This window comes from Schistocerca serialis, chromosome 4, assembly GCF_023864345.2.
Source record: "Schistocerca serialis cubense isolate TAMUIC-IGC-003099 chromosome 4, iqSchSeri2.2, whole genome shotgun sequence".
NCBI lineage: Eukaryota > Metazoa > Arthropoda > Insecta > Orthoptera > Acrididae > Schistocerca > Schistocerca serialis.
In genome coordinates this window covers 328,664,309-328,690,687 of record NC_064641.1, presented here as the reverse complement: position 1 = coordinate 328,690,687, position 26,379 = coordinate 328,664,309, and the positions used below count along the sequence as shown (strand labels likewise).

The 26,379-nt window shown below is 41.8% G+C and overlaps 1 protein-coding gene across 1 annotated transcript in view; it reads right to left on the bottom strand.

Moving 5' to 3' along the window:
* Positions 1-17,529, bottom strand: part of LOC126473253 (solute carrier family 22 member 21-like) — a 31,112-nt gene extending 13,583 nt beyond the window's left edge. The window contains exon 1 of the mRNA XM_050100180.1: positions 17,416-17,529. Within this exon, the coding sequence (XP_049956137.1) occupies positions 17,416-17,494 (79 nt within the window). The 5' untranslated portion in view covers positions 17,495-17,529. The remainder of the gene's footprint in view (positions 1-17,415) is intronic.
* Between the last annotated feature and the right edge of the window lie 8,850 nt (positions 17,530-26,379).

The following is a 26,379-nucleotide window of genomic DNA, read 5'->3' as shown; positions in this document are numbered from 1 at the left end:
TATCAGCCTTCAAAATGGCGTCTGTAATGGAGGTGCATTCCAAGCACAGATTTTCTTGTGGCGGAAAATCAGAATGTCGCGGATATTCATAGGCGCTTGCAGAATGTCTACGGAGACCTGGCAGTGAACAAAAACACGTCACATGAAACGCTGGGTGAGGCGTCTGAATCATCATAACAAGGTATTGCAAACCTGTCTTACCTCCCGTTTCCCGGCCGGCCATATACAGCTCCTGCAATTTTGGAACACTCCCATTCAAGATTATCGACAAATCACAACCAAAGACCATGTTGCACAACTGGACGTCTCTGCTGGTAGTGTTGACACACTACACACTCCTCCACTCAAAGGCGCGGTACCTGCCGGATTCCTCGCCGCGTAACAGAAGTCCACAAAAAGCGACGAAAGACCATCTGTGCTAGTTGCCTGTGCATCGGAAACGCAGTTGTTCTTTCCGACAGCCTCCATTTCACTTCTCAGACTTTATTTTCAGCTATTTTTAAGCAATTATTTATCAACTATTATGTCCTCATACACGGGAAATAAGAATGAATTTTAGTAAGAGGCTAACTTTGGTTTGTGAACATAACCAGCATATCTGCGTGAGTTAGTTTTATGGCAGGCAATAATTCCTGTCTCCTTTGAGTCGAGGCTGGTCGTAAGCTACAAAAGGCAGAGTGAAGGTGGCTCTTCGAAGAATCTGTCGTGACGCCGGGCAGGCCACACAACAAACTTGCCTCTCACATACCAGACTGGCGCCGCATCTCTCAGCCTCTTTTTCTGTGAGCCAATGCAGGACGTTGCCCTGGGGAAAAAATTATGTGAGTGACATCACACATTCATACCAGCAAGATGAGTTTCCCACTGAAAATGGTGAAACTCAATGTCATTGGCGAAGTGGTTGATGAGGTCAAAAGTAATCATAGAGCTGCCTCGTTTTTGCTGGAAGAGCTCCGATTGTCTGAATCTCTGTTGCATAGATGGTGGAGGGAGTGTATGGTTCAAATGGCTCTGAGCATCATGGGACTTAACATTTGAGGTCATCAGTCCCCTAGAACTTAGAACTGCTTAAACCTAAATAACCTAAGGACATCACACACATCCATGCCCGAGGCGAACCTGCGGCGGTAGCGGTCGCGCGGTTCCAGACTGTAGCGCCTAGAACCGCTCAGTCAACCCGGCCAGCACAATCAGACCGTAAATAGCAATTCTATCAATGGGAAGTAAGGGGATTCATTCCCATTCCCATTCCTGTCACACATTTTGTCAAAGATTATTTGTGATGTTTGTTACGTGCAGAGTTTATCTTCACCCACTGTACTTTTGATTACTTTTTTGTGTTGTGCATTCTGATTCTTGGCGGTAATAAGCATTTCATTACCTTGTAGCTAATGTTTGATGTCAGTGGTCTGAAACCTTTGAATCATTATTCTGGATGGGTTTATCATTTTCCGCCTTGATTATCACTACTGGTGCGACTGCACTCTTTATTACTGGAAGGGGCCATGTATAGTCAGGCAGCAGTAGCCGACCGAAACAGACGCAGCAACAGGCAAGTAACCGCATTTGTCATTTACGAGTTCCTAACCAGGAGCTAATTTTACTATATCATCTGTGTGCTTTAATAGTTTAGTTTCTTGAGTTTCTGCGTGTAAATTTAATATCTAATAGCCACAGTTGTCGCGTTTTCCGTTTGCGTCGGAAAGTAAACCGATTTTGTAACATATTACAAGTTCCAAATCAGGGCCAAATTATTTAGTTTCACCTGAGTGATTCGGTAGTTAGGTTTTTGAATATCTACGTATCACTAGACATAGTTCGTGCACTTTCGTCAGGTTCTACAATAAAGTTGCGCAGCACGTGCCGATAGTCCGTTTATCTGTGTAGTTTAGTTTTCCACGGTGTTTAGTATGCACAGGACCTGCGATTGTTGTGTGCGGATGCGAGTTGAGTTGATGACACTTAGCTCTCAGCTTCAGGCTGTGATGGCTTCAGTTACACAGCTTGAGGCTGCAGTGGAAGGGCACCACTGTTGTGGGCCGGCCGTGGGGATCCAACGGACGCCCAACATGTCAGAGTCCTCCGATCGATCCTCACCGGTGGCCAACCCAGTTACTGCTCGCACTGAGGCTGACCCCTCACCTGTGGTCGAGTGGGAGGTCGCCCCGGGGCGAAGTAGGTGGCGAAAGACTTCCCAGGAGGTCCCACATAAGGCCTCCCCGGTTTGTCGGACAGACAGGTTCCAGGTCCTGTCTGTGGCTGACACTGTCGCTGAGTCAGATGCTGTCGCCTGTCCTGTTTCAAGGGAACCACTCAGCCTTCAAGATCCGGGCAATCACTGAGGGTGGGATCATTAGTAGTTGGGAGCTCCAACGTTAGGGGCGTTATGGGGTCTCTTAGGGACTTGGCTGACAAGAAGGGTAAGAAATCCAATGTGCACTCCGTATCCATACGGGGTGGAGTCTTCCAGATGTGGAAAGCGTCCTCCTGGATGCCATGGAGAGCACAGGGTGCAGCCAACTGCAGGTGGTGGCTCACGTGGGTACCAATGATGTGTGTCACTTTGGATCAGAAGAGATTCTCTCTCGTTTCCAGCTGCTAGCAGAAGTGGTAAAGGCTGCCAGTCTTGCCTGCAAGATGAAAGCAGAGCTGACCATTTGCAGCATAGTCGACAGGACCGATTGCGGACCTCTGGTACAGAGCCGAGTGGAGGGGCTGAATAAGAGGCTCAGACGGTTATGCGACCGTGTAGACTGCAGATTCCTCGACTTGCGTCAAAAGGTGGTAGGGTTTCGAGTTCCGCTGAATAGGTCAGGTGTCCACAGTACGCATGAGGCGGCTACACGGGTAGTAGGTGCTGTGTGGCGTCGAGTGGGCGGTTTTTTAGGTTAGAGGGTATCGGGAAAACACAAAAAGGGCTTCAGTCACAAAGGGTGCAGGCTGAACACAGGAACAACGTACAAAAAGAAACAATTGGTATAACAGTTGTAAATTGTCGTAGCTGTGTTGGGAAAGTACCAGAGCTCCAAGCGCTAATAGAAAGCACTGATGCTCAAATCGTTATAGGCACTGAAAGCTGGCTAAAGCTGGATATAAGCTCAGCCGAAATTTTTGCGAAGAACCTAACGGTGTTCCGAAAGGATAGGCTAAACACGGTTGGCGGAGGCGTGTTTGCTGCTGACAGAAGTAGTATAACTTGTCGCGAAATTGAAGTAGATACTTCCTGTGAGTTAGTGTGGGCAGAGGTGATTGTTGGCAACCGGAACAAAATAATAATTGGATCCTTTTACCGACCTCCCAATTCAGATGATACAGTTCCTGAAAGGTTCAAAGAAAACTTGGGTTCGATTTCAAACACGTACCCGACTCATACGATAATACTTGGTGGTGACTTTAATTTACCCACGAGATGTTGGCGAAAATACATGTTTAATTCCGGGGGTACGCATAAAATATCATCCGAAATTGTGCTAAACGCATTCTCTGAAAATTATTTCGAGCAGTTAGTTCATGAGCCCACGCGAATAGTAAACTGTTGTGAAAACACACTTGACCTCTTAGCAACAAATAATCCTGAGTTAATAACGAGCATCAAAACCGATTCAGGGATTAGTAAAGACAGGGCTGTCGTAGCAAGACTGAATATTGTAATCCCCAAATCCTCGAAAAATAATCGAAAAATATACCTATTCAAAAAAGCAGATAAAAGTTCACTTGACGCCTTCCTGAGAGATAATCTCCACGCATTCCAAATTCATAATATAAGTGTAGACCAGATGTGGCTTAAATTCAAAGAAATAGCATTCGCAGCAATTGAGAGATTTATACCAAATAAATTAACAAACGACGGAGCTGATCCTCCTTGGTAAACAAAACTGGTTACAAAACTGTTGCAGAAACAACGAAACAAACATGCCAAATTTAAACAGACGCAAAATCCCCAAGATTGGCGATCTTTTACAGAAGCTCGGAATTTAGCGCGGACTTCAATGCGAGATGTCTGTAATAGTTTTCACAACGAAACTTTGTCTTGAAACCTGGCAGAAAATCCAAAGAGATTCTGGTCATATGTGAAGTATGTTAGCGGCAAGAAACAATCAATGCCTTCTCTGCACGATAGCAATGGAGATACTATCGAAGACAGTGCTGCCAAAGCAGAGTTCCTAAACACAGCCTTCCGAAATGCCTTCACAAAGGAAGACGAAGCAAATATTCCAGAATTCGAATCGAGAACAGCTGCCAAGTTGAGTAACGTAGAAGTAAATATCCTCGGAGTAGTGAAGCACCTTAAATTCTTAATTAAAGCAAGTCTTCAGGTCCAGAATGTATACGATTTAGGTTCCTTTCGGAGTGTGTTGATGCATTAGCTCCATGATATACAACCGTTCGGTAGACGAAAGATCCGTACCCAAAGATTGGAAAGTTGCACAGGTCACACCAATATTCAAGAAAGTTAGTAGTAGTAGTCCACTATATTACAGGCCAATATCGTTGACGTCGATAGGCAGCAGGATTTTAGAACATTTATTGTGTTCGAACATAATGAATTACCTCGAAGAAAACTGTCTATTGACACACAGTCAACATGGGTTTAGAAAACATCGTTATTGTGAAACACAACTAGCTGTTTATTCACATGAAGTGCTGAGTGCTATTGACAAGGGACTTCAGATCGATTCCGTATTTCTGGATTTCCGGAAGGCTTTGAAAACTATACCACACAAGCGGCTCGTAGTGAAATTGCGTGCTTATGGAATATCGTCTCAGTTATGTGACTGGATATGTGATTTCCTGTCTGAGAGGTCACAGTTCGTAGTAATTGACGGAAAGTCATCGAGTAAAACGGAAGTGGTTTCTGGCGTTCCCCAAGGTAGTGTTATAGGCCCTTTGCTGTTCCTTATCTATATAAACGATTTGGGAGACAACCTGAGCACCCGTCTTCGGTTGTTCATCGACTAATAAAGTCATCAGAGGATCAAAACAAACTGCAAAACGACTTCGAAGAAATATCGGGATGGCGCGAAAAGTGGCAGTTGACCTTAAATAACGAAAAGTGTGGGGTCATCCACATGAGTGCTAAAAGGAACGCGTTAAACTTCGGTTACACGATAAATCAGTCAAATCTAAAAGCCGTAAATTCAAATAAATACCTACGAACCATTTAAATTGGAAGGAACACATAGAAAATGTTGTGGGGAAGGCTAACCAAAGACTTCGTTTTATTGGCAGGACACTCAGAAAATGTAACAGATATACTAAGGAGACTGCCTACACTACGCTTGTCGGTCCTCTTTTAGAATACTGCTGAGCAGTATGGGATCCTTACCAGATAGGACTGATGGAGTACGTCGAAAAAGTTCAAAGAAAGGCAGCACGTTTTATATTATCGCGAAATATGGGAGAGAGTGTCACAGAAATGATACAGGATTTGGGATGGACATCATTAAAAGAAAGGCGTTTTTCGTTGCGATGGAATCTTCTCACGAAATTTAAATCACCAACTTTCTCCTCCTAATTTGAAAAATTTTTGTTGACACCGACTTACATAGGGAGGAACAATCACCAAGATAAAATAAGGGAATTCAGAGCTCGTACGGAAAGAAATAGGTGTTCATTCTTTCCGCGCGATATACGAGATTGGGATAATAGAGTACTGTGAAGGTGGTTCGATGAACCCTCTGCCAGGCACTTAAATGTGATTTGCAGAGTATCCATGTAGATGTAGATGTAGATATAGGTAGCGTTTCTCTTGTGTGTATATCTCAGTAGGTTTTTAAAGGGTGTTTTCCTGTTTGGTGTCCTCCCTCATGGCACAATGATCAGCTCTAAAGTGTACTCTTATACACCCAGGAAATTGAAGAAACTGCTTACTCGAGAGCCCCTGACAAAAATTCGTTTGACTGTTCTTCCTCATCCCTCCTACAGCCCGGATCTCGTAACTTCCAACTTCCATCTGTTTGGCCAAATGAATGATGCACTCCGTGGGAAGGAGTGCTTGAATGATGGGGAGGTTGCTGTAGCAGCAAAACGTTGGCTCTGACGTCGACTGATAGAGTGATACCATGCGGCCATGCAGGCTCTCCGAGTAAGGTGGCGCAAGGCTGTCGCAGTAAAGGTAGATCATGTTGAAAAATAGGGTTCTGTAGTCAAAAGCGTGGGCAATAAAATGGTGAATTGAAATTGTGAATAAAACCAAACTGCTTTCAGAAAAATATGCATTGCATTACTTAGTAAATGCCCCTCGTATCACCAGCTCAGTAGAAAAGTGAGTTATTAGCATAAGAATGGAAAAGCTCGCCTTAAGGTCGTCACGGGAATTAGTGGATATACAAACAAAAGAAAATGGTAGTTCAAAATCCAAGAAATGGAGAAAAATACATTTTCTACGTAGCAGCTGTAGTCGGGCAGCGTCGGTTGTTGAGCGACAGAACACCAATTCAATGACAAGGCCGAAGGTAAAATACTCACTGAAATTATTAAATAAAGATCAGTTCTATGACAAAGAAGTATACAAATTCTTCGTATTCTTACTCAATATTTTCGTACGACTTTAGGTGCATAATGTAAGAATTTTGTACCCCTTCGACATAGGATGAACTACAGAGAGGTTTGAAATTTTCTTCCTGTAGAATCCATATCACTCGACACAGTCACAACCGCGATGGAGGACGAGGAATAGTTAAATCAGCACTTAGCCGTTTCCCCTAATCAACTCCACACAGTTCTTAATGTTATCTTTCTCTGTAATGATTGTAACTTCACTTAAACAGATTTCCGTGAAACTGAAACTGTCTCTGGATATTTAAAAAGGACGTAACACAATTTAAAATCTCTTTTATAGGGAACGTCATCTAATTCAGTGTACTGTTTCAGTAAATAAAAGCTGAAAGAAAGTTCGTGTCTTTTAGTTTTTAGGAATCGTTCGCAGCTTTCCCATATGACACACTTTGCTCAAATTTTGTCCGTTTTATTGAAAAATTTTTAAAGCATGTTAGGAACAACAGCGATCTGTATCTTATTCTAATGAAGATAATAGCAAGAATTTTAATGAAGATAATAGCAAGATAATAGCAAATGGAGTTTTATTTCATTTCTGGTTACAGTCTTAGTAAATCATCTTCAGACCAAAGGGTGACACTATTGCTGACCCCATAGACTACGAACAGACCTCCAGAATATGCTGGGAGGAATCAGTCGTCAGCTGTTTGGTCATCAGTAATGAAATGAAACATCGTTAGCGATCTCGACTGATTATATTTACTAAAATATTTGATGTATGTTTAAAATTTCTAAGATACAAGCCCCAATTTTAACTGCAACTCAACGAGTATTGTAGTTTTACAGAAACTTGAAACCTGTGTACAACGATGGTGCTCCAGTATTGCTACTTCCATCCATGACACTGACAAAAACATTGTTCTGTATCTTCGTAATTTCTCAGCGTATTGTTTATTTTGTTACTTGACAAGTTCTATGAGACCATTCCTGCCAGTTCTTTCTTGTACAAGTATTTTCAGAACATATATTGCTAGGATTAGTTATTGACTAACCTTTAACCCACGGCTTCACCTGCAGAGGCACACAACACATATATTGCACACATCTCTTCCTCCTTGTATCTCTGTCCATCTCCTCCTCCTGCCTTTCCCCATACATATCTTGCACCTCTTTGTTCATCTCCACCTCCCACATCTCTTTCCATATCCTTGTCCTGACTATGTCTGTCTCCTTCTCCCCACTCTTCCTTTCCCAACCTGTCCACTACCCCTCCCCATCTTTATCCTGCTGTCTACATCTCTCCCTCCTCATTTCCTCATTCCTCATTGTGTCCACCCCACCCCCTTTTCTCTGAACATCTCTTCCTCCACCCCTAATTTTCACACATATTCTCCCACCACCATTGGCCCATCTCCTCCTCCCACTCTCTATACCCACGCTCTCTCTATCCATCCCACCTTGCTCTCTGACCATCTCCATCTACCTCTGCTCATCCCCTCCCCCTCTCTCTGTCACCTTCTCCATCCTCTCTGTTCATCTCCTTGTCCACCCACTCTGTCTTGCCCCCTCTTTCTGTCTGGACAATCCTTCCCCTCACTTTCTTTCCTTCTCTTGCCCCCCACTCAGCCCATCTCCCCCTATCTTCTCAATATCTGTCCGTCTCCTCATCCCCACCCAACCCATCCACCTCCTCCTCCTCCCTTTCTGCCTATCTCCCCTCTCTCTATCTACCTTTCCCCTTTCTCTGCACATGTCCTACACCTCCTTCTCTGTTCATCTCCTCCTCGCCCAAGTCTCAGTCCATACAACCTTCGCCCACTCTGTCTATCCCCTTCTTCCCCCTGCTCTCCCTGTCTACCTCCTCCACCCACACTTCCTACCCATCTCCTGCTCCCCCTTTTTGTCTCTGTGTCCGTATCCCTTAGCTCTCTCCACTACCTCTTCACCCCTTTTCACATCCTCCCCCTCTCTATGTCCATCTCCTCATCCCCCTCTTCCTTTCTGCACATTACTTCTCCTTCCCCATCCTCTGTATACCTGTATCCTCCTCTCACTCTTCCTCTTCTGCTTCCACCCCCTCTCTCTGTACATGTCATCAGCCACTGTCTATCGGCTCCTCTTTCCCTCTCTGTTCATCCCCTCCTTTCTCTCTCTGTCTGTGCACCCCCTCCTCCCCCTCACTCTCCTTCCCCCCTCTCTGTTCGCATATCCTCCACCTCTCTGTCCATACATTTCCTTCACTGTGTCAATATCCCCCCTCTCTCTGTCCATCTCCTTCCATCTCTCTATGTCCATCTCCTAGTTCTACCTGTATCTGTCCATCTCCTTCTCTCCCCTTCCTGTGTCCATTTCATCTTCCTACGCTCACTATCTAGTTCCGCATCCCCCTCTCTCTACTCAGGTGTCTCTGTCCACACTCATGTCCAGTGGAACACATTCTGATACTACCAGTACAACATGCCGTCATTTTGATGTCAGATATTACTAACACTTTTTCACCCCTACTCCTGGCCATATGGGATGTGGGTGATTCTTACCCTCACAGTATTACTTTGCATACACTATATAGTAAATGTACCAAATTTGGTTTAAATCGATCAGGGGGTTTAGGAGGAATTGTTGAACAAATGCGAAAGTAACTCTGACTGCATTTACCCAACTCAGGGAGACTTTCCCATTTTTTCAAAATTCCGACAAAATTTTGTGGTTTATGTTAACTGCAGCCTCCCTCCTGTCCTCCAGCTCTCTTCTCACTGCATGTATATGACGTCAGAGGGATTTTGCTGAGATTTGTGTATATCCTTAGTCAGTAACGTCTCCTACAATTTGAGACTTGCTGACATATTCAAACTGACATGTGTCTTAGTTTTATTATTACAGTGTTGAGGGCTGCACATACATCAGGTCGTATGTAAGTGGTAAGTTCTTCTGATGAACTGCCTGGGGATACTCCAACAACTTCGTCTTGATGGATCTGTATCTAACGCAAAATTTTATTGGAATTGTTAACAAAATAGAGATGTCTCATTACTATAGATCAGACGATGATTTCTGTTTACAAGAATGCCAAGAAAACAGCAATGGTTGTGAACAACGAAATGGAGCAGGAATAGACAGTTTCATGTGGAAGAGCTCCAGTTGTAGAATAAACATGTCGCATTCTTCCTGCATGGCTTTATGTCACAATTACAAGATTTTTAATTACAGAATGGGTGGTATGTCGGACTCTATAGGAGAGTGTCTAAGTGTATTGATGCCGGCTTGCACTATGCGACACTGAGCCGTGGCGGCTTCTGTGAGGGCGCGCGCGATCCTACTGGCTCCATTTGTTCCATCGATTCTGGCCCTCGTCGTAACATCTTTCCTTGGTGATGTGTTCCGTCTGGGGATGAGTGGTAGTGAGTGGTGTGTGGGACACGGAATAGGACGGGCGTGCTTGAGTGCTCGGCATCCTGGCGATTGCAGCGACTTGAAACCGTTGACCGTTGCGGCCAAAGTTTTCCTTCTGCGTTAACGGTTGCTACCATGAGCTAGCTGGTGAGGAGAGGCGCTCGTCGTGTGCAACCTGATTACGAAGAGCGCCAGTCAGTCATCGTGTGCTAAATACGCCGAGATGTATAAGACAACTTGTTAGCAGCTACGAGCAGGAGGGCAGTATTATCCGACGCGTACCTAGAGTCCTAAAGTTATTGAACTCTTTGGCATTTATTTGAAATTGTGTACGAAGACTGTTCATTAAGTACTGTACTTAAAGACTGTTAATTCTGCCGCGGTGTGAGCTGGCCAGAAATCCAGTTCCATAATGCCTTTCAGTGACATCTCTTGGGACAGTGTGTGTCACTCTGGAGATTTCTGTAAGCGACAAGCTAGTACTTTGACATTTTAATCTGTTACTTGAAACCATAGTTTATCATTGAGTATTTGATACTACTGATTGTAACTTCTGTTTGTTGTAGATCTTATTTGGCACTCAGCCTAAAGGTATGCACGTGTGTGTCATGTGAGTGTGTGTGCATTCGTATTTGCACACTCTTACTCAGCTGAGGAGCCTTTCGGGTTATAGTTGTACATTTTAACCTACAGTCTACCATTTTGTGGGTATCCAAATTTCATTGTCAATAAGTCCCTAAGCTGAAACCGTTAAGCGTTGCGGCAGGCGTTTTCCTGCTGCGTTGATCGTTGTTACCATGAGTTTAGCTGTCAAGGAGAGGTATACTTTGACTTATTTGATCTTCTTTGAATTATTACGTAATATTTTTTATGATGACTTTCTACATTGTTTCTTGTCATTTCTAGGAAGGTCCACTTGGAATGCTATGACTGGCGCATTCCCATTCTGAAGTTTTAATGGTTTCCTTGAAAATAATCTTTAATTGGCCGTTAAAGTATTGCTGTGTATGTTAATTTCTGTCAAACTTGTTTGTTGTTCGTTGTTTGGTATATATTCAGAGCTTTGTATCGGCAGCGGATGACGCATTGCTGTCCTGTTGGTCCGGAGGCATGGACGCATTTTTCTTCATCTTCGGCGGCTTTCTCGTCATCGCACAAGGCCAAGGTGTTGGCGGGTCAGACGCGCTTCTGTGGATCTCCCGCTTCAGACTCAAGCTGAGTAGTTTACCGTCATTATTTTGATATCGTGCTGCAGTTGGGGTGTCGCCAGGTTAGGAAGTAGTTTACTCACTGTTTCTATTATTGTAAGGTCAATGTGGGCGTGTGATGAAAGACTATGGGTAAACTGATCACTGTGTTTCTTGATTGCTTGAAAAGAGGGTTTATTTAGCATTATCATTTTAACAGTGTTTATGGGGCCCGGTACTTTATTTAACTAATTAACTTGATTTATGCGTAACACGCATGTGGCCAATCGGTGAAGTACAGCTGTTTACTTCTGTTTTTACCGTAACTTGCCTACATAAGACCGGAATAACCAGTGGAGATGTACGCATTTCAGTACCTTTTATTTAAAGTCTGTTGAACTTACATTCAAGTCCTGTTGTGGGATTAGCCCACAGCTGTGATGTTAGTCGCGGGGGCAGAGTGCCGCTGCATCTTTATTTAATCAACTGCTTGTGACCGGGCCACCACTGTATTGCAGAGTTGAGATGTTCTTAGGTTACCCTTTATGATTTTATGTATAATGCAAATGTCCATATGCATCGTGATTTTAATTTAAAAACCTTGACTATCTGTATGTATTTGGCAAGAATCTTGGTAACTGTTAGTTGGCTTGTCATAGAATTGTTATTAAATAAGAAAATTTGATTGGGAATCATAAATAACGCATCAAGTTGGGTCACCCTTCCACATATTTTCCTAAAGTTAATCCCGATCTTTGTTCTGGGTCTCAGACAGCATAATTCAGCAATGTCAGCAGGAAATGGCCAACCGTTTTTACTGCAAAGTAAAGCTCATACCCTAGCAGGAGCTCACTACAATGTTTGGTTGGTTTTAAAAAGTAGTTGAAATTTGTTAGCTAAAAGTATCTTATCTACACAAATGTGTGTTAAATTTAGATGTTAAAACTACTGTACATAATGTTATTTCATCAAAGTGTCATGTAGTTGCGGCAGTGTAATAGCATAGCTCAGCATTATCAACTGTAGATGATAAATATGCGTCTGCATATACATACCTACTTCGCAAGTCATCATAAGGCGCATGGCGGAGGTTCCCTAGTACCACTACTACTCGTTTCTTTACCTGTTCCGCTTGCGAATGGAGTGAGGGAAAAACTACTGCCTACATGCCTCCGTATGAGGCCTAATTTCTCTTGTCTTTCCGGTCCTTACGCAAAACGTAACTGGTGGCAGTAGAATCGTTTAGCTGTCAGCTGTAAATGGCTACATTCTAAACTTTGACAACAGTGTTTCACGAAATGAACGTAGACTTCCCTCCATGGAATCCGATTTGAGTTCACGAGGCATCCGCGTGAGATTCGCGTGTTGATTGAACCAACCAGTAACAAATTTAACAGCGCGTTTCTGAACTGATAGGATGTCTTTCTTTTACACAAACTTTGCGGTGATCTCAAACACTCTAGCAGTGCTCAAAAATGGATCGCAGAACTGTTCTATACGCGATCTCCTTTGTATATGAGCTGCACTTCCATAAGATTATCGCAATAATCCAAAGTCGACGATTCGCCTTCCCTGCTACCATCATTAAGTGCTCGTTGCTTTTCATATTCCTCTGCAACGTTACGCCTAGATATTTAATCGACGTGACTGTGTGAAGCAGCACGCCACTAATACTGTATTCGAACATCACAGGATTTTTTTTCTCCTTATCAGCATTAAATTACATTCTTCTAAATTTAGAGCAAGCAGCCTTTCATCACACCAAACAGACTTACTGTCGAAGTCGTCCTGTATCCTACTACAGTCACGCTACGACGACATTTTATCACATTCTTCAGTGCGATGAGCAAGCAGTTGCAGATTACTGCTTACCATATCCATCACATCGTTCACGTCTATAGAGAACAATTACACTTACCTGGGGCACTGATGCCGACGCCGTTGTCTCTGATGAACACTCACCGTCGAGGACAACTACTGGATTCTGTTACTTAAGTGTTCGAGCGGTTAACATATGTGAGGACCAATTCCTTATGCTCGAACCTCTGTTAACAGTTTACAACGGGGCACCGGTCAAATCCTTTCGAGAAATCTACGAATATGTAATCAGCCTATTGCCCTTCATCCATTGTTCGCAGGGTTTCGTCTGAGAACAGGTAAATCTGTCTCGCACAAGCAATGCTTTCTAAATCCAAAGCCGGCCGATGTGACCGAGCGGTTCTAGGCGCTACAGTCTGTAACCGCGCAACCGCTACGGTCGCAGGTCCGAATCCTGCCTCGGGCATGAATGTGTGTGACGTCCATAGTTAGGTTTAAGTAGTTCTAAGTTCTAGGGGGACTGATGACCTCAGATGTTAAATCCCATAGTGCTCAGAGCCGTTTGAACTATTTTTGAATCTAAATCCAAACGCTTATTATATTCGAGTGAGAATATCCTCAAGAATTCTACGGCATACCAAGGATATGGGCTTGTAATTTTGCAGGTCCGTCCTTTTACCTTTCTTACATACAGGAATCCTCTTCGCTGTTTTCCAGTCAGTTGGGACTTGGTGCTGGGCAAGAGATTTGCGATAAATGTGAGCCAAATAAGGGGCCAATTCTGCAGCGTAATCTCTGTAAAACCGTACTGGCATTTCGCCCAGAAGTGGTGAATTATTTGTTTTCAACTCTTTCAGATCTCAACGCCACGGATAGCTATTTCTATGTCCTCGATGCGGAAATCTGTGCGATGGCCAAACGATGGTCTGTCTATATGATCCTCCTGCCTGAATGCTTTTTTAAACGCCTTCTATAGACTTCATCATTCCTGTTATTAACTTCTAATACCACACTAGAGTTGTCGACGAGCGACTGGACAGAAACCTTCGACACATTTGGTGATATTACGCAGGAGCAGAATTTTCTGGGATTCTCGGCAAGACGCTTCTCTAAATTATTGGTGTGGAAGTTTTTACAGACGCATGAAATTCTCCTAACAAATTTTTTGTACTCCGAGATAAAGTTAATAGCATAACATGGGGTCGTATAACGTTTGACTGACTTTAATAACTCGTTGAAAGTTAACTGAAAGCATAGTAAGCCTCATTTCCGCCTACACAAAGTAATGTGAAATAATGTTGATGAATCGACTGTTGAATATGAAATTCGGTACAGGTTGCATACATTTTCCATTGTACAACAGGAGGAGTTAGCATTATCAACAGAAGATGACAAACGTTTCATACTTCAAAATAGAGTTATTACTTGTCACTGTAAAGCTTAGCTGACTTTGAAATGTGGTTGAAAGTGGATAGTTAAAACCAGCGCAGCCCTCGTTTCTTATCCATGCGAATGTAATAAAATAATATTTGAAAACCACTGCTCTGTTTGTTATGTCGTCGAAGTTTCATGTAGTTTCCACTGTTGAATATCCTATGGCAGTCCCCAACAAGTGAACTTTAATCCAGAACGTAGATCAGTAGTGTCAATAAGTGAGCCACTCTTGTTTTGTACTGTTATAGAAAAATAGTACAGATAATGTTCTGAAAGTATTTGTATGGAGTGTAGCCATGTATGGAAGTGAAACATGGACGATAAATAGTTTGGACAAGAAGAGAATTGAAGCTTTCGAAATGTGGTGCTACAGAAGAATGCTGAAGATTAGATGGGTAGGGAGGGCAGCATGGAGGGTAAAAATCGTAGAAGGAGACCAACAGGTGAATACACTAAGCAGATTCAGAAGGATGTAGGTTTCACTAAGTACTGGGAGATGAAGAAGCTTGCATAGGATAGGGTAGCTTGGAGAGCTGCATCAAACCAGTTTCAGGACTGAAGACCACAACAACAACAATGTTTAGTTTCTTTAAAGTGTATTTTTTTTATTTTGGTGCAAAATCGAATTGTCGTTCCTGGCCTGAGATCGAACTCTCTTCTCTGTGTAACGTTGTCAATCGTAGTAACACAGCTAAAAGAATGTGGAATGTCTTTGACAGAAGCAAACCGAGCAGCTCCCATGTTGATCTAAGGTAACATATCGTATGTCGCGCTTTTGGAATTACAGAAAGATGCTGATTAAGTGATACACTGCAGTAAAGATATCTACAAAACGTGCCATTTTCAGTACTGTTTGTAGTGCCGAAGTATTGGTAAATGTGACGTCTGAAGCTACGCTCCTATATATCACGGTAATATTTAGTAATTCATGGGGTAAAGGAAAGCAGATGCAGTCTGCAAAAATTTTAGAGAACCTTTCCACCATACTGGCGCAGCCTTCCTCGAACGTTCACATTTATAGCACTATTGAAACATAGCCTCAAGGAGGCCCAAGCTAAAAAGTTATAAAAGAAGCTTCATAAAGCAGTCAGTAACGTTAATTACACTTTTCTAGCGTATTTTCCCTGCTTCTTCAGGTGTTTGAAGTTTTTTTTATGCTACTAATAACGTAGTGTCATTTGGCGCTAAGAGGAACTATCAACTATTACTGCCTTGCTGATTAGCATGTTATTTTAGCCGCATGTGTTTTGTACTGTATAGAGCAATAATAACGACAGTTTGGATGTGAAAATAACATTCCAGCACTTAATTTTTGAGTCCAGAGTAATGGTTTTGGCATCGAATGTATCTTAATCTGTAAGCTACACCAGCAGAGAAACTTGCTAGTAGATTAAAACTGTATTCCACACCACAACTTGAATCTGAGAATTTTGTCGTTCATGGATAATTGCTGTACCGACGGAACTATCCAAGCACGAATCACGACTCACCCTCACAGATGTACTTCCATCATTATCTCAACTTATATCTTTCAAACTTCACAGAAGTTTTCCATCTCACCTTGCAGGACTAGAACTACTGAGAAGACATGGCATAGTCTGGGGGATTGTTTGCGGACCGAACTTGCACTCTACAGTGAAATATGCGCTGATACTTGCTGGAAGATTAAAACTAATCTTCCAGGAAGTTTCACATCAGTACACGGTCCACTGCAGACTGGAAATTCAGTCTGGGGCTAAGCTAAGTCTCCGCATTATCCCTTCGTCCAGAAGTGCTAGTCTCGCGAGCTCTGCAGGAGAACATATGTACAATTTTGAAGATAGGAGATTACGTATTGGCATACACACCACAGCAAAGTGAAAATTTATCCATGATACACCAGTAATGTCAATGCATATTTCTGAAACATAATGCATACATTTTGTAGGTATGGAGTGAAACGAGCCTACGGTCGTGTTTAGGAGTCAAGTCCACTATAACCTGTAACTCACAACAGTATTGTGAATATCTTTACGCATTTTGATAAATAATACAGAAAATATAGACACAGTTAATTTTAGATTACATTGCGCCCTCCATCAGGTGGTGTACAAATATTCAATTTCACTCGTCACCGTGTTGGGTACAGAGAACAAGACGGCCAGCTCTGGCGTATGTCGTGATAGGCTGTTTCACTTTAATCGACGATAAAAATAGTGGGCTATGATTGGAGGAGAAGGCTGTGGAGGGTATTTTGACACCAGATATTGAACTAGCAGAGGAAGATGGCCACCGGTTACAGTGCCGCCTATTGGGGGAGTCCCCAACCTGCTGTGGTGGTTTCCAATGGCAGCGTCATCAAGTGGACTGTGGGAATCCAACGAAACAAGTTCGAGGTCGAATTTAGCCACCAATGCCAATTGCATACCTGCTCTACCGTATTACTGTATATTCTTCTGTACTTCTATATTCTATGAGAGTGTAGATTACTGTACAGCACATGAATACTGCAACCGTATACCCAAACAGCGTCAGTGTGTTAAAGAAATAACATAGAGTTTATCTCTGACGCAAAGTAAATCTTTCAGAAAGCGCAGCAAATAAAAAGGCCAAACACGTCACTACTGCGTGAGATACAGCCTGGTGAAGATGAAAATGTAGCTACTCTCTTCTCCAGTAATTTCAGAGTGTAGTTGTGGCACACTGAAATATTCAGGATGTACGTTTATATATGCGATGTATAAACGGAAGTTGCACTCTTCATTAATAACAAGTGTTTCAGATAAAATCTTCCTTCATCAACTTCACCTAATTGTTGTTCATTTCCGAAGTAGCTCACCAAACAATATATATGGAAATCAATTACAGTCACTGAAGGAAATCTAAGTACGAGAGCAGAAACTAAGAGGAAATACCCTTATGTCCTCAAGAAAGTCACTAGGTTCGGCGATATATAAACCATGTCTGCACGACTGAAGCAGAGACGACAATTTTGTTCGTCTGCGTCAGTTCGGGAATAATAATAATCCAAATACTTGTTTCCTCAAATATAAAAATTCTGACACTGTGATAAACGCTCTTTCACAACAATATATAACACATGGCTCACCGTAGAGAAGCAGTACTATGGCAGCACTCACGAAGCCAGAGAGCAGCAGGGCTGCCACGGAGGACCAGCGACGGCCCATGCGAGAGACGTAGCAGTGTACCACGAGTATCGCCAAGAGCTGCGCCACGCCCTGTACTGACACCGTGATGAAGGGATGCACGTCGAGGATGCCCACGCTCAGCAGCATAGAATACACCGTCAGAGCGACTATTGACCTGCACACAGACGACCTATGTTACTATCACGCACGACCTGCGTATCTGTAACTAAGGAAGTAATCAAGAATAGTGTAACGGAGACAAAAAAAATATGTGGCAAAACGTATATAGCCAGACATTCCAGAACTTTCAAAAGATGACGATGATTAAACTAGTAGAGGGCAGGGTCTCCTTTTGCTACTATTACAACTTTTAATATTAGTGGTATGCTTTCCACAAAATTTCAATGAATGAAGATATAATTTGATTTCATTCTTGCGGTAACTTGGTGATTACTTGTAGATTGACATTTTCAGACGGGATCTACTGTAGTACAACTGAGACACGTTCGACTCATTCATGTCGTGGCTCTGAGCAAGACAGCACAACTTATCGATCCAATTTTCTACAGGCCACGACGAAAGATCCTTGCTTTAGGAACTGCAGCACAAAAGGTCAAGTAACTGTTAAGAGAATGTGAGTATCACGCTCTTTCCTTTTACTATAAAACACCTGCATTAAACACCTAAAGCTCAGAGTCCAATCGAAGAAATGCAACTTAATGACAAAAGCTACGTCCACTGAATATCACTGTCATCACAGCACCCACTAGTAAGCACCTTCCGCTAGGTCTAAACATGTCCATCCCAGTGTAGTAACATATGTTATGACTTATCGCATACGGTATAACACGTCACAAAGGTCGATCGTACTTGAGAAGAGGAGAAATTGCAAGCGTGTTAAAGTTCAACAAGATAACATAAACGGTAGTTTCTAGAGTTACGCCTCTGGCGGACGTATCCCACAGAGTCCTTCAGAGAGTTCTATGACACCAAACCGTTTTTTGAAGCAAGTGCGAATTGTGAGGCTGTCGTAGATCCACAGCATCTGCACAACAGATAGAGATAGCTGAGCAGCATTTCAGAGATACGGGAACAGACGAGATCACAACAGCTTAACTAAATGTGTAAAACCCAAATATCTATGAGAACACAAATACTGACATAAGATACAAGAAACAAAATCACCACAGTCTCAATGTATCTGTAATACCCAAAGGTCCATGAGGGACACCAGCACTAGGTTCGCTGTCTATTTTGACAAGCCCAGTGTGACTGGCCGGTGGGAGGAAAATTGAAGCAGCAATGTTCAACAGATTAAATTATCCAACTCTGAGCGACCAGTGGGGTAAAATTCCTGATGGAATATTTTATAACCTGGGAGATCAATTTGAGAAAAAGTAAGTTTGGGTTTATTTAGGAGTGGGAGCGAAGCTAAAGGCAGCGAGGCAGGAGTGTGGGTCGTTATAAGGTACCCCTACTGCTTACGACTTGTTGCTACTACAGTCGATGTTGTATCACAAAAACAATGCTGGTGTTGTATAACGTAATACTTCCGGATTACGAGAAATTTTAGCGATTTTGGATTACGAAATATACCTCCCACTGCAGTAGAAGTTCAGGTTTACGTGGCATATACGTAAACAGCGATCTAGATCTTATGCAAAAGAGTTAGTCATATTACGAGCAATAAATTTAGACTTTTGATTATTCAGTACATTATTGTTTATTTGTAGGTTGATCCTTCAAATTATTAGCCGGTTTCTCAGGAAAATTTTGGGCTGGTAACGGACGGGTCAATCATTACTTACAGTCTAGTGCAATAAAATAATGAAGTTTTAGATTACTTTCCTCTCTTCACGAATTAAATTGGACTAGCTAATACTATTTTATTAATACACCCTTTTCATGATCCCACTGGATCCCAAGTTCGATCACCACATGGGCGCTACGTTTTTGAATATAAGATCATTGCTTCCAGGACTTACACACGATTCAATAGACAGGACTAAGTTAATCAGCAACACTCAAATAAATATCACAGTTGGAAGAAAGCGAAGTATTGTGCGTGATCACGAAGTAGTCACTTAACCCTAGCAATACCAACGTCTTTTTGGAAAACGCGTACCACCGTGGGCAGGAGGACTTTGTGCCCACCACAAAAAATTAAAAAATAAACTAATTCCATTGTTAACAAAACCTTTGATAAATAGGTACTGACGTGTAAATAGGGTCTTGAAATCGAAAACATCTTTAACCACGATCTTAACAACACCAACCCATTCCCCATTATGTGCACACAGGGAGGAAAGGGACATTATCATCATCGTACAAACATTTTCAAGAACACAAATTTCTTTAATTGTCGTTGAGTTTTATTCGCAACATACTTTTTAGCGATGTTTAGATGTGTAAGAAGGGTCCTGAGCTTGAAGTTATGATAGTGACGTTAGCTGTGAAAAATTTCATTCAGCACTACGACTTAAATTTTTTGATTACGTTTTACCAAAAAATTCATAACAATTACGGAATCTGTTATAAGAAATTATTAAACACAATAACCTTTTTCATAATTTTAAATTACAAAGTACGGGACTAGATTAGAATATTTTCAAAATGTGGGCAAAAAGTAACCTCCCCCTCCCCTCTCCCCTCCTCTCCTTGATATGGCGAGGGTTAATGTTGGCTAAAAGAATGTTCCATAGTGTTCCGTTTCTGGCATTTGTCATATCATACTAGAAGTAGTGAATGAGTTTTGCTATTAGGGCAGTAAATAACTGATGGTAACCGAAGTAGAGACGATATAAAATGGAAAATGTTAAGTACCAAGAAAATATTTTCTGAAAAAGATGAATATGTCAGTGATAGGAAGTGAAGTCTTCTCTGTAAGTATTTGTCTCGGCGCCTTGTACAGGTGTGAAAGTGAACAATAAGCTGTTCACACAAGGTGAGGATAGAAGGTTATGAAACACGGTGCTTCAAAGGTGCTGAAGATTGGATGGGTAGATCCAATAACAAATTAGTTACTGAATCGAATTGTGGAGGGGAAAAAAAACATTATTGCACGACTAGACGAACTTCTGGGCCAGTGCAACGTCCCGGGCGACTGGGAAAAAGCGTAGGTGACGCCTGTGTATAAGCAGGGAGAAAGAACCGCACCCGAAAAATTAAACACTAAAACCTCTGACATCAGTTTTCTGCAGAATCCTTGAACATATTTTAAATTCGAATACAATAAATTTTCTTGAGACCGAGCAGCTTATGTCCACAGATTAGCATGGTTTTAGAAAGCATCGCTTGTGCGTAACTCAGTTTGCCCTTTTCTCACATGGTACACTGCGAACTATGGATGAAGAACAGGCAGAGTCCATATTTCTAAATTGCCAGAAAGTGTCTGACGTGGTGCCCCATTGCAGGCTGTTAAATAAGGTTAGTAGCTACGCGAGTGAATTGAAGAAACCAGTATGCTGTCTTCGACGGCGAGTGTTCATCAGAGACACGAGTATACCCAGGAATGCCCCACGGTAGTGCGACAAGATCGCTATTATACTCTGCATACATAAATGATTTGGCGGATATAGTGGGCAGCAATTTATAGTTGTTTGCTGATGATGCTGTGGTGTATGGTAAGGTGTCGAAGTTGAGTGACTGTAGGATGATACAAAACGACTTACTTGTTAGATAAAATTGCTATTTGGTGTGATGAATGGCAGCCAACTCTAAATGTAGAAAAATGTAAGCTAATGTGGATGAGTAGGAAAAACAAACCTGTAATGCTCAGATACATCTTGCTTGACATGGAAACGTTTTTTAAATGTCTGGGCGTAAGGTTGCCAGAGATATGAGATGGAATGAGCATGTGAGAATTGTGTTAGGAAAAATGATTAATCGACTTCGGTTTATTGGGAGCATTCTAGGAAAGCGTGTTTCATCTGTAAACGAGACCGCAAAATGGCTCTGAGCACTATGCGACTTAACCTCTGAGGTCATCAGTCACCTAGAACTTAGAACTAATTAAACCTAACTAGCTAAGGACATCACACACATCCATGCCCGAGGCAGGATTCGAACCTGCGACCGTAGCGGTCGCTCGGTTCCAGACTGTAGCGCCTAGAACCGCACGGCCACTCCGGCCGGCACGAGACTGCATTTAGGGCGCTAGTGCGACCTATTTTTCGGTACTGCTTGAGTGTTTGGGAAACATACCACGTCAGATTAAAGGAACATATCGAATCATTTCAGAGGAGGTAGGTTTGAATAACATGCAAGTGTTATGGAGAAGCTTCGAGAACTCAAATGGAAATCCCTGGAGAGAAGGTCAGGTTCTTTTCGAAGAATATTGTTGAGAAAATTTAGAGAAGTGGCATTTGAAGGTGACTGGAGAACGATTCTGCAAGATGTATTGGAGAGTATTGATGTAGATGGACATGTAGATTTGAAAGACGAGATCAGTTGATAGGAGGCATTACGGAATTGTTAATTTGGTACTGGAAGATAAAGTGAGAGAGGGTAATAATGTTATATTGCGACCAAAGCTTGAGTTAAGCGTAGATGCTGGGACTTCCACAGGACAGACTACTATGGAGAGCTGTATCAAACCAGTCTTTGCAAAGAAGGCCAAAACAAACATATTACGACATATTGAAAGAAAAGCTAATTAACATATTAAATGACGCATGAAATGTTAAACAGCTTCCCCCAAGCTACCATGAGGAGCTTATCATATTCATATCCAAGAAATACCCATCAAGAACCACTAAATCCTTTACACCCACCAGAGTAGCCGAGAGCGCTAATGCGCTGCTTCCTGGACTCAGATAGGCTGGCCAGTCCCGGATCGAATCCACCTGGCGGATTAACGACGAGGTCCAGTGTGCTGGCCATCCTAGATATGGTTTTTAGGCGGTTTTCCACATCCCACTAGGTGAATACCGGGCTGGTCTCCACGTTCCGCATAGGTTACACGACTCACAGACATTTGAACATGTACGCACTATTTCACGGCTTACACTAGAGGCAGACAGCTGCGGTACATTACTTACATTCCAGGGGGTTTGGGTTGGTGGCAGGAAGGGCATCCGGCTACCCTCTGCAACTAACCCTTCCAAATCCCTAATAACAAGGCGGACCCCGCGTTGGCGCGGGACAGCACCCAAAGAAAGAAACAAAAACCAGTGAATCCACTACGGTGATAATCTTGATGAACGCTAACTAGAAAATACTAGCTCTAGCAGTAAACGCAAGATTAAGGGACGTAATGAAGAAATCAAGATATTACCAAACGTTCACAGTTCCAGAGCGCTGTATAATCGACGTCCTGAGTAACTACTGTGACATAATAGCCGTTACAGACAATTTTTGTTGCACACATGCAAAATTCCTCTTAAGCTTTTCTCCAGCCACCACTAAGCCAGGACAGTATGCCATGCAGCAAACAGAATGAGAAACTGAAAGAGAGGCAATAATGCAAATAATTTAGCATAACCCGGAAGCTATTGTTTCACGTTCCTGTTGCGAGCAGCCAGCGTCGTTAATTCAGCAACATCACCCCACGAAGGAGAGACCAGGACGTCATTCTGACAGCACAGCACGGTGACGCAAGGACTTGTAAATGTTCTGCAAAAACACATACTGGTCCACTGGCCCACTGGTTCACTGAGATGAAGCACCAAACTGAAGCACAGAAAGCCACAGTTGTGACACCAAGGTGTGGAAATTAATGCTATTCCAGAAGTTGAGGACACATTCAGTCCCACGCCCGGGTTCCCGGGTTCGATTCCCGGCGGGGTCAGGGATTTTCTCTGCCTCGTGATGGCTGGGTGTTGTGTGCTGTCCTTAGGTTAGTTAGGTTTAAGTAGTTCTAAGTTCTAGGGGACTGATGACCATAGATGTTAAGTCCCATAGTGCTCAGAGCCATTTTGACACATTCAGTCGTCCTCAAAAGACATAAGTCATTACCTCAGATGGACAGTAATAAATAATCTGGCTTTCAAGCCCATACGTGATTCAGTTACATGAATCAGCAATAATGCAGCCCCTGCGTTGTGCTGCCTGCCATATGCCAGATGACTTCTACCTTCAAGATTGCTACCTCTGGACCTGGTAGAATCATAATGGAAAATTCTCAACAGGATATGAATAGCTCATGATGTTTGTGAAAGTTTTAGTAAAAATTAATTTCATGGTCTGTTTTCACGAAATAATGATTTGGAAGTAATTAAAAATATTAATGCTTAAAATGAGCAAAATGAAGCCTGTGTAACAAAATTTGATAAAGCCAATGCTGTAGTTATTGCCAGTAGAGATGACTATGTCTCCAAAACTTTAAAATACTTTGAGCCAAATAATGTTTTCGAAGTGAAGGAGGGTCTTACATGAAGAAATTAGGTGTGCTGAGGTGCCATCAAACGCCTATTAAAACCTTTTCAAATAATCGATTAACATGAATCTACAGGTTCCTAAGCTACATTCTCAGTTCAAGGTTCATAAAATAGATCAGCCCGTTCATCTGGCTGTAAATTCTACGAGCAGTGGATGCCATGAATTAGTCATGTTTTCTCATGGAAGGATCAAAAACTTAAAGCCTACGTTTTTCAAAATAAGTGTTCAGTAGCTAGTAGTCAAGTCTAGATGAATAAAACCACATATGTGAAATGAACACAAGAGACTAAATTAATGTCTTTCGATATTACTAAATTGTAATATAACAATTCAAACAGCTGCGGAAATTGTGGAGAAAAATCTGTGTGTTTAAAAAAACGTAGTCTAATGGATGAACAAATTACAGATCTTATATATTTACTAAAAGTAGTAATTAAATACAATTACTTCCAGTTTCATGGAAAACTGTTTCAACAACCAAATGGCCTTGCAATGGGCAATCCGTTAGTGGGTATCCTAGCGGATATTTTCATAAAATCACTTAACTGTTTTTTTTTTTTTTTAAATTTAAGCTTCCACAGAATTAGGCATTCAGTGCTATTCTAGGTACTTGGAAGATATTTCGATTACTAACAATGGAATTAACGATGAAGTAGACTAACTCCTTGAAACATTTAATAATCTTCATGGGAAAATTAGTTCCACTTGGAAGTTCTAAAATGAAAGTCACTTTGACCATAATAGATGATAGATTAACTTCTGAAACTTTCTGCAAAGCAACAAGCACCGATCTAATAGTACCTTCTGATTCAAGTCATCCTCAGTCCCGCAAGACAACGTTCTTTCATTCAGCGAGTCATCGGTCTGCAGTCATAAATTTTTCATCAGTTAAACTGAAGAAAGAAATTAATTAATTTAAAAAGTAGCCTGTAACAACAGTTATGAACCCTCGTAAGAGGAAAACATTTTCAAAGTGAGAACTAATAAATGGGTGACTAGATAACTGTCGAAATGGGAATATTGATAAAGGAAAATATATTTGGGTACGTTACTTAGGTAACTCATAGTATAGGATTCAGCGTCTATTGGTTAACAAAAATGAATTCAAACTTCCTTTCTCCACCAACAACAATTTACAAAAAAATTATATCCACAATTTAAAAGCTGCAAAAGATCCTTTATGTAGTCAGGAGTTTACAAAATTGCTTATAGTACATGTCTGGTATTTTATGTCGGACAGACCAGTAGGACGTTTAACATAACGTACAATGATCACCTGTTAGTAATGAACGGTACCAATGTTCATAACTTTTCTGCCGTGGAGCATTCGTTAAAATTGGGATACTGCCCAAAAGTAGTAGACGAAACGACAATTCTAAATAGAGAGAAGATAGGGTTGAATCTGATATTTTGAAGGGACTTGATTTTTATAGACTTATCGTCAGTAAAGATGGTCTCATTTTAAATGAACAACCACAGTTGAGAAATAAAAATTCTACAATGTTTTTAAGCCATTGCTCGCAACTGTCTTACGTTTTGGCTTACGTTTCACTTCACTTCCATTTCGGAAAGTTTTTTTCCCATTATTTAGTGGACTCTGCATTTCCTTGGGCATAAAAAGCCAGACAGAACTTTATTCTGGTGACACAGGTTTTGGATGAAGAACATTTTTCTTTTTTGTACATTGCAGTATCCTGTTAAAGTGCTACTATTGTTCATTTTATTATTTTTCGTCAGCACAAATTTTTTTAGTTAACATTTTATTCATTTTGTGCTACATATTGTATTTTATAAAAATGTTTTGTTCCTTTTGTGTTCCCTTTTATAATGGCCTTGCTTTCACACTGTGTACTATTTGATTTATTTAAGACAGTTCAATGCATATTACACTGAAGTATTATTACTTCAATTAGATTATCCATACGGTTGAGCGTTTATCATACTATTAGCGCCCAGGAGATGAAGTGCTCTATCCTACGTTTACTTGGCATTATAAGTAGTAGCCACACGTTTAGCTCCATGTCTGCTCTTGTAATATGCTGTATCTGTGGCGTAATTCTTGCCTTTTATCACAGGGGACTTAATCTAAAAGAAAAAAAAATGGTTCAAATGGCTCTGAGCACTATGAGACTTAACATCTGAGGTCATCAGTCCCCAAGAACTTAGAAATACTTAAACCTAACTAACCTAAGGACATCACACACATCCATGCCCGAGGCAGGATTCGAACCTGCGACCGTAGCAATGGCGCGGTTCCAGACTGAAGCGCCTAGAACCACTCGGCCACACCGGCCGGGGGCTTTATCTGTTTTCTGATTTTTGGCTTGAGCGTTTCAGCTGATATAGTATGCTATTAATTTTAACGTCGAATAAGTCATGCAAGTACCATTCTTATTCAATGTACTTCAGTTTACTGTTGTATATCACTGGTATAACAGTGGATAGAGCACGTCACCTCCTGGGCGCTAAGAGTGTGATAAACGCTCAATCGTATGGATAATATAATTGAAGCAATAATACTTCAGTGTAATATGCACTGAACTGTC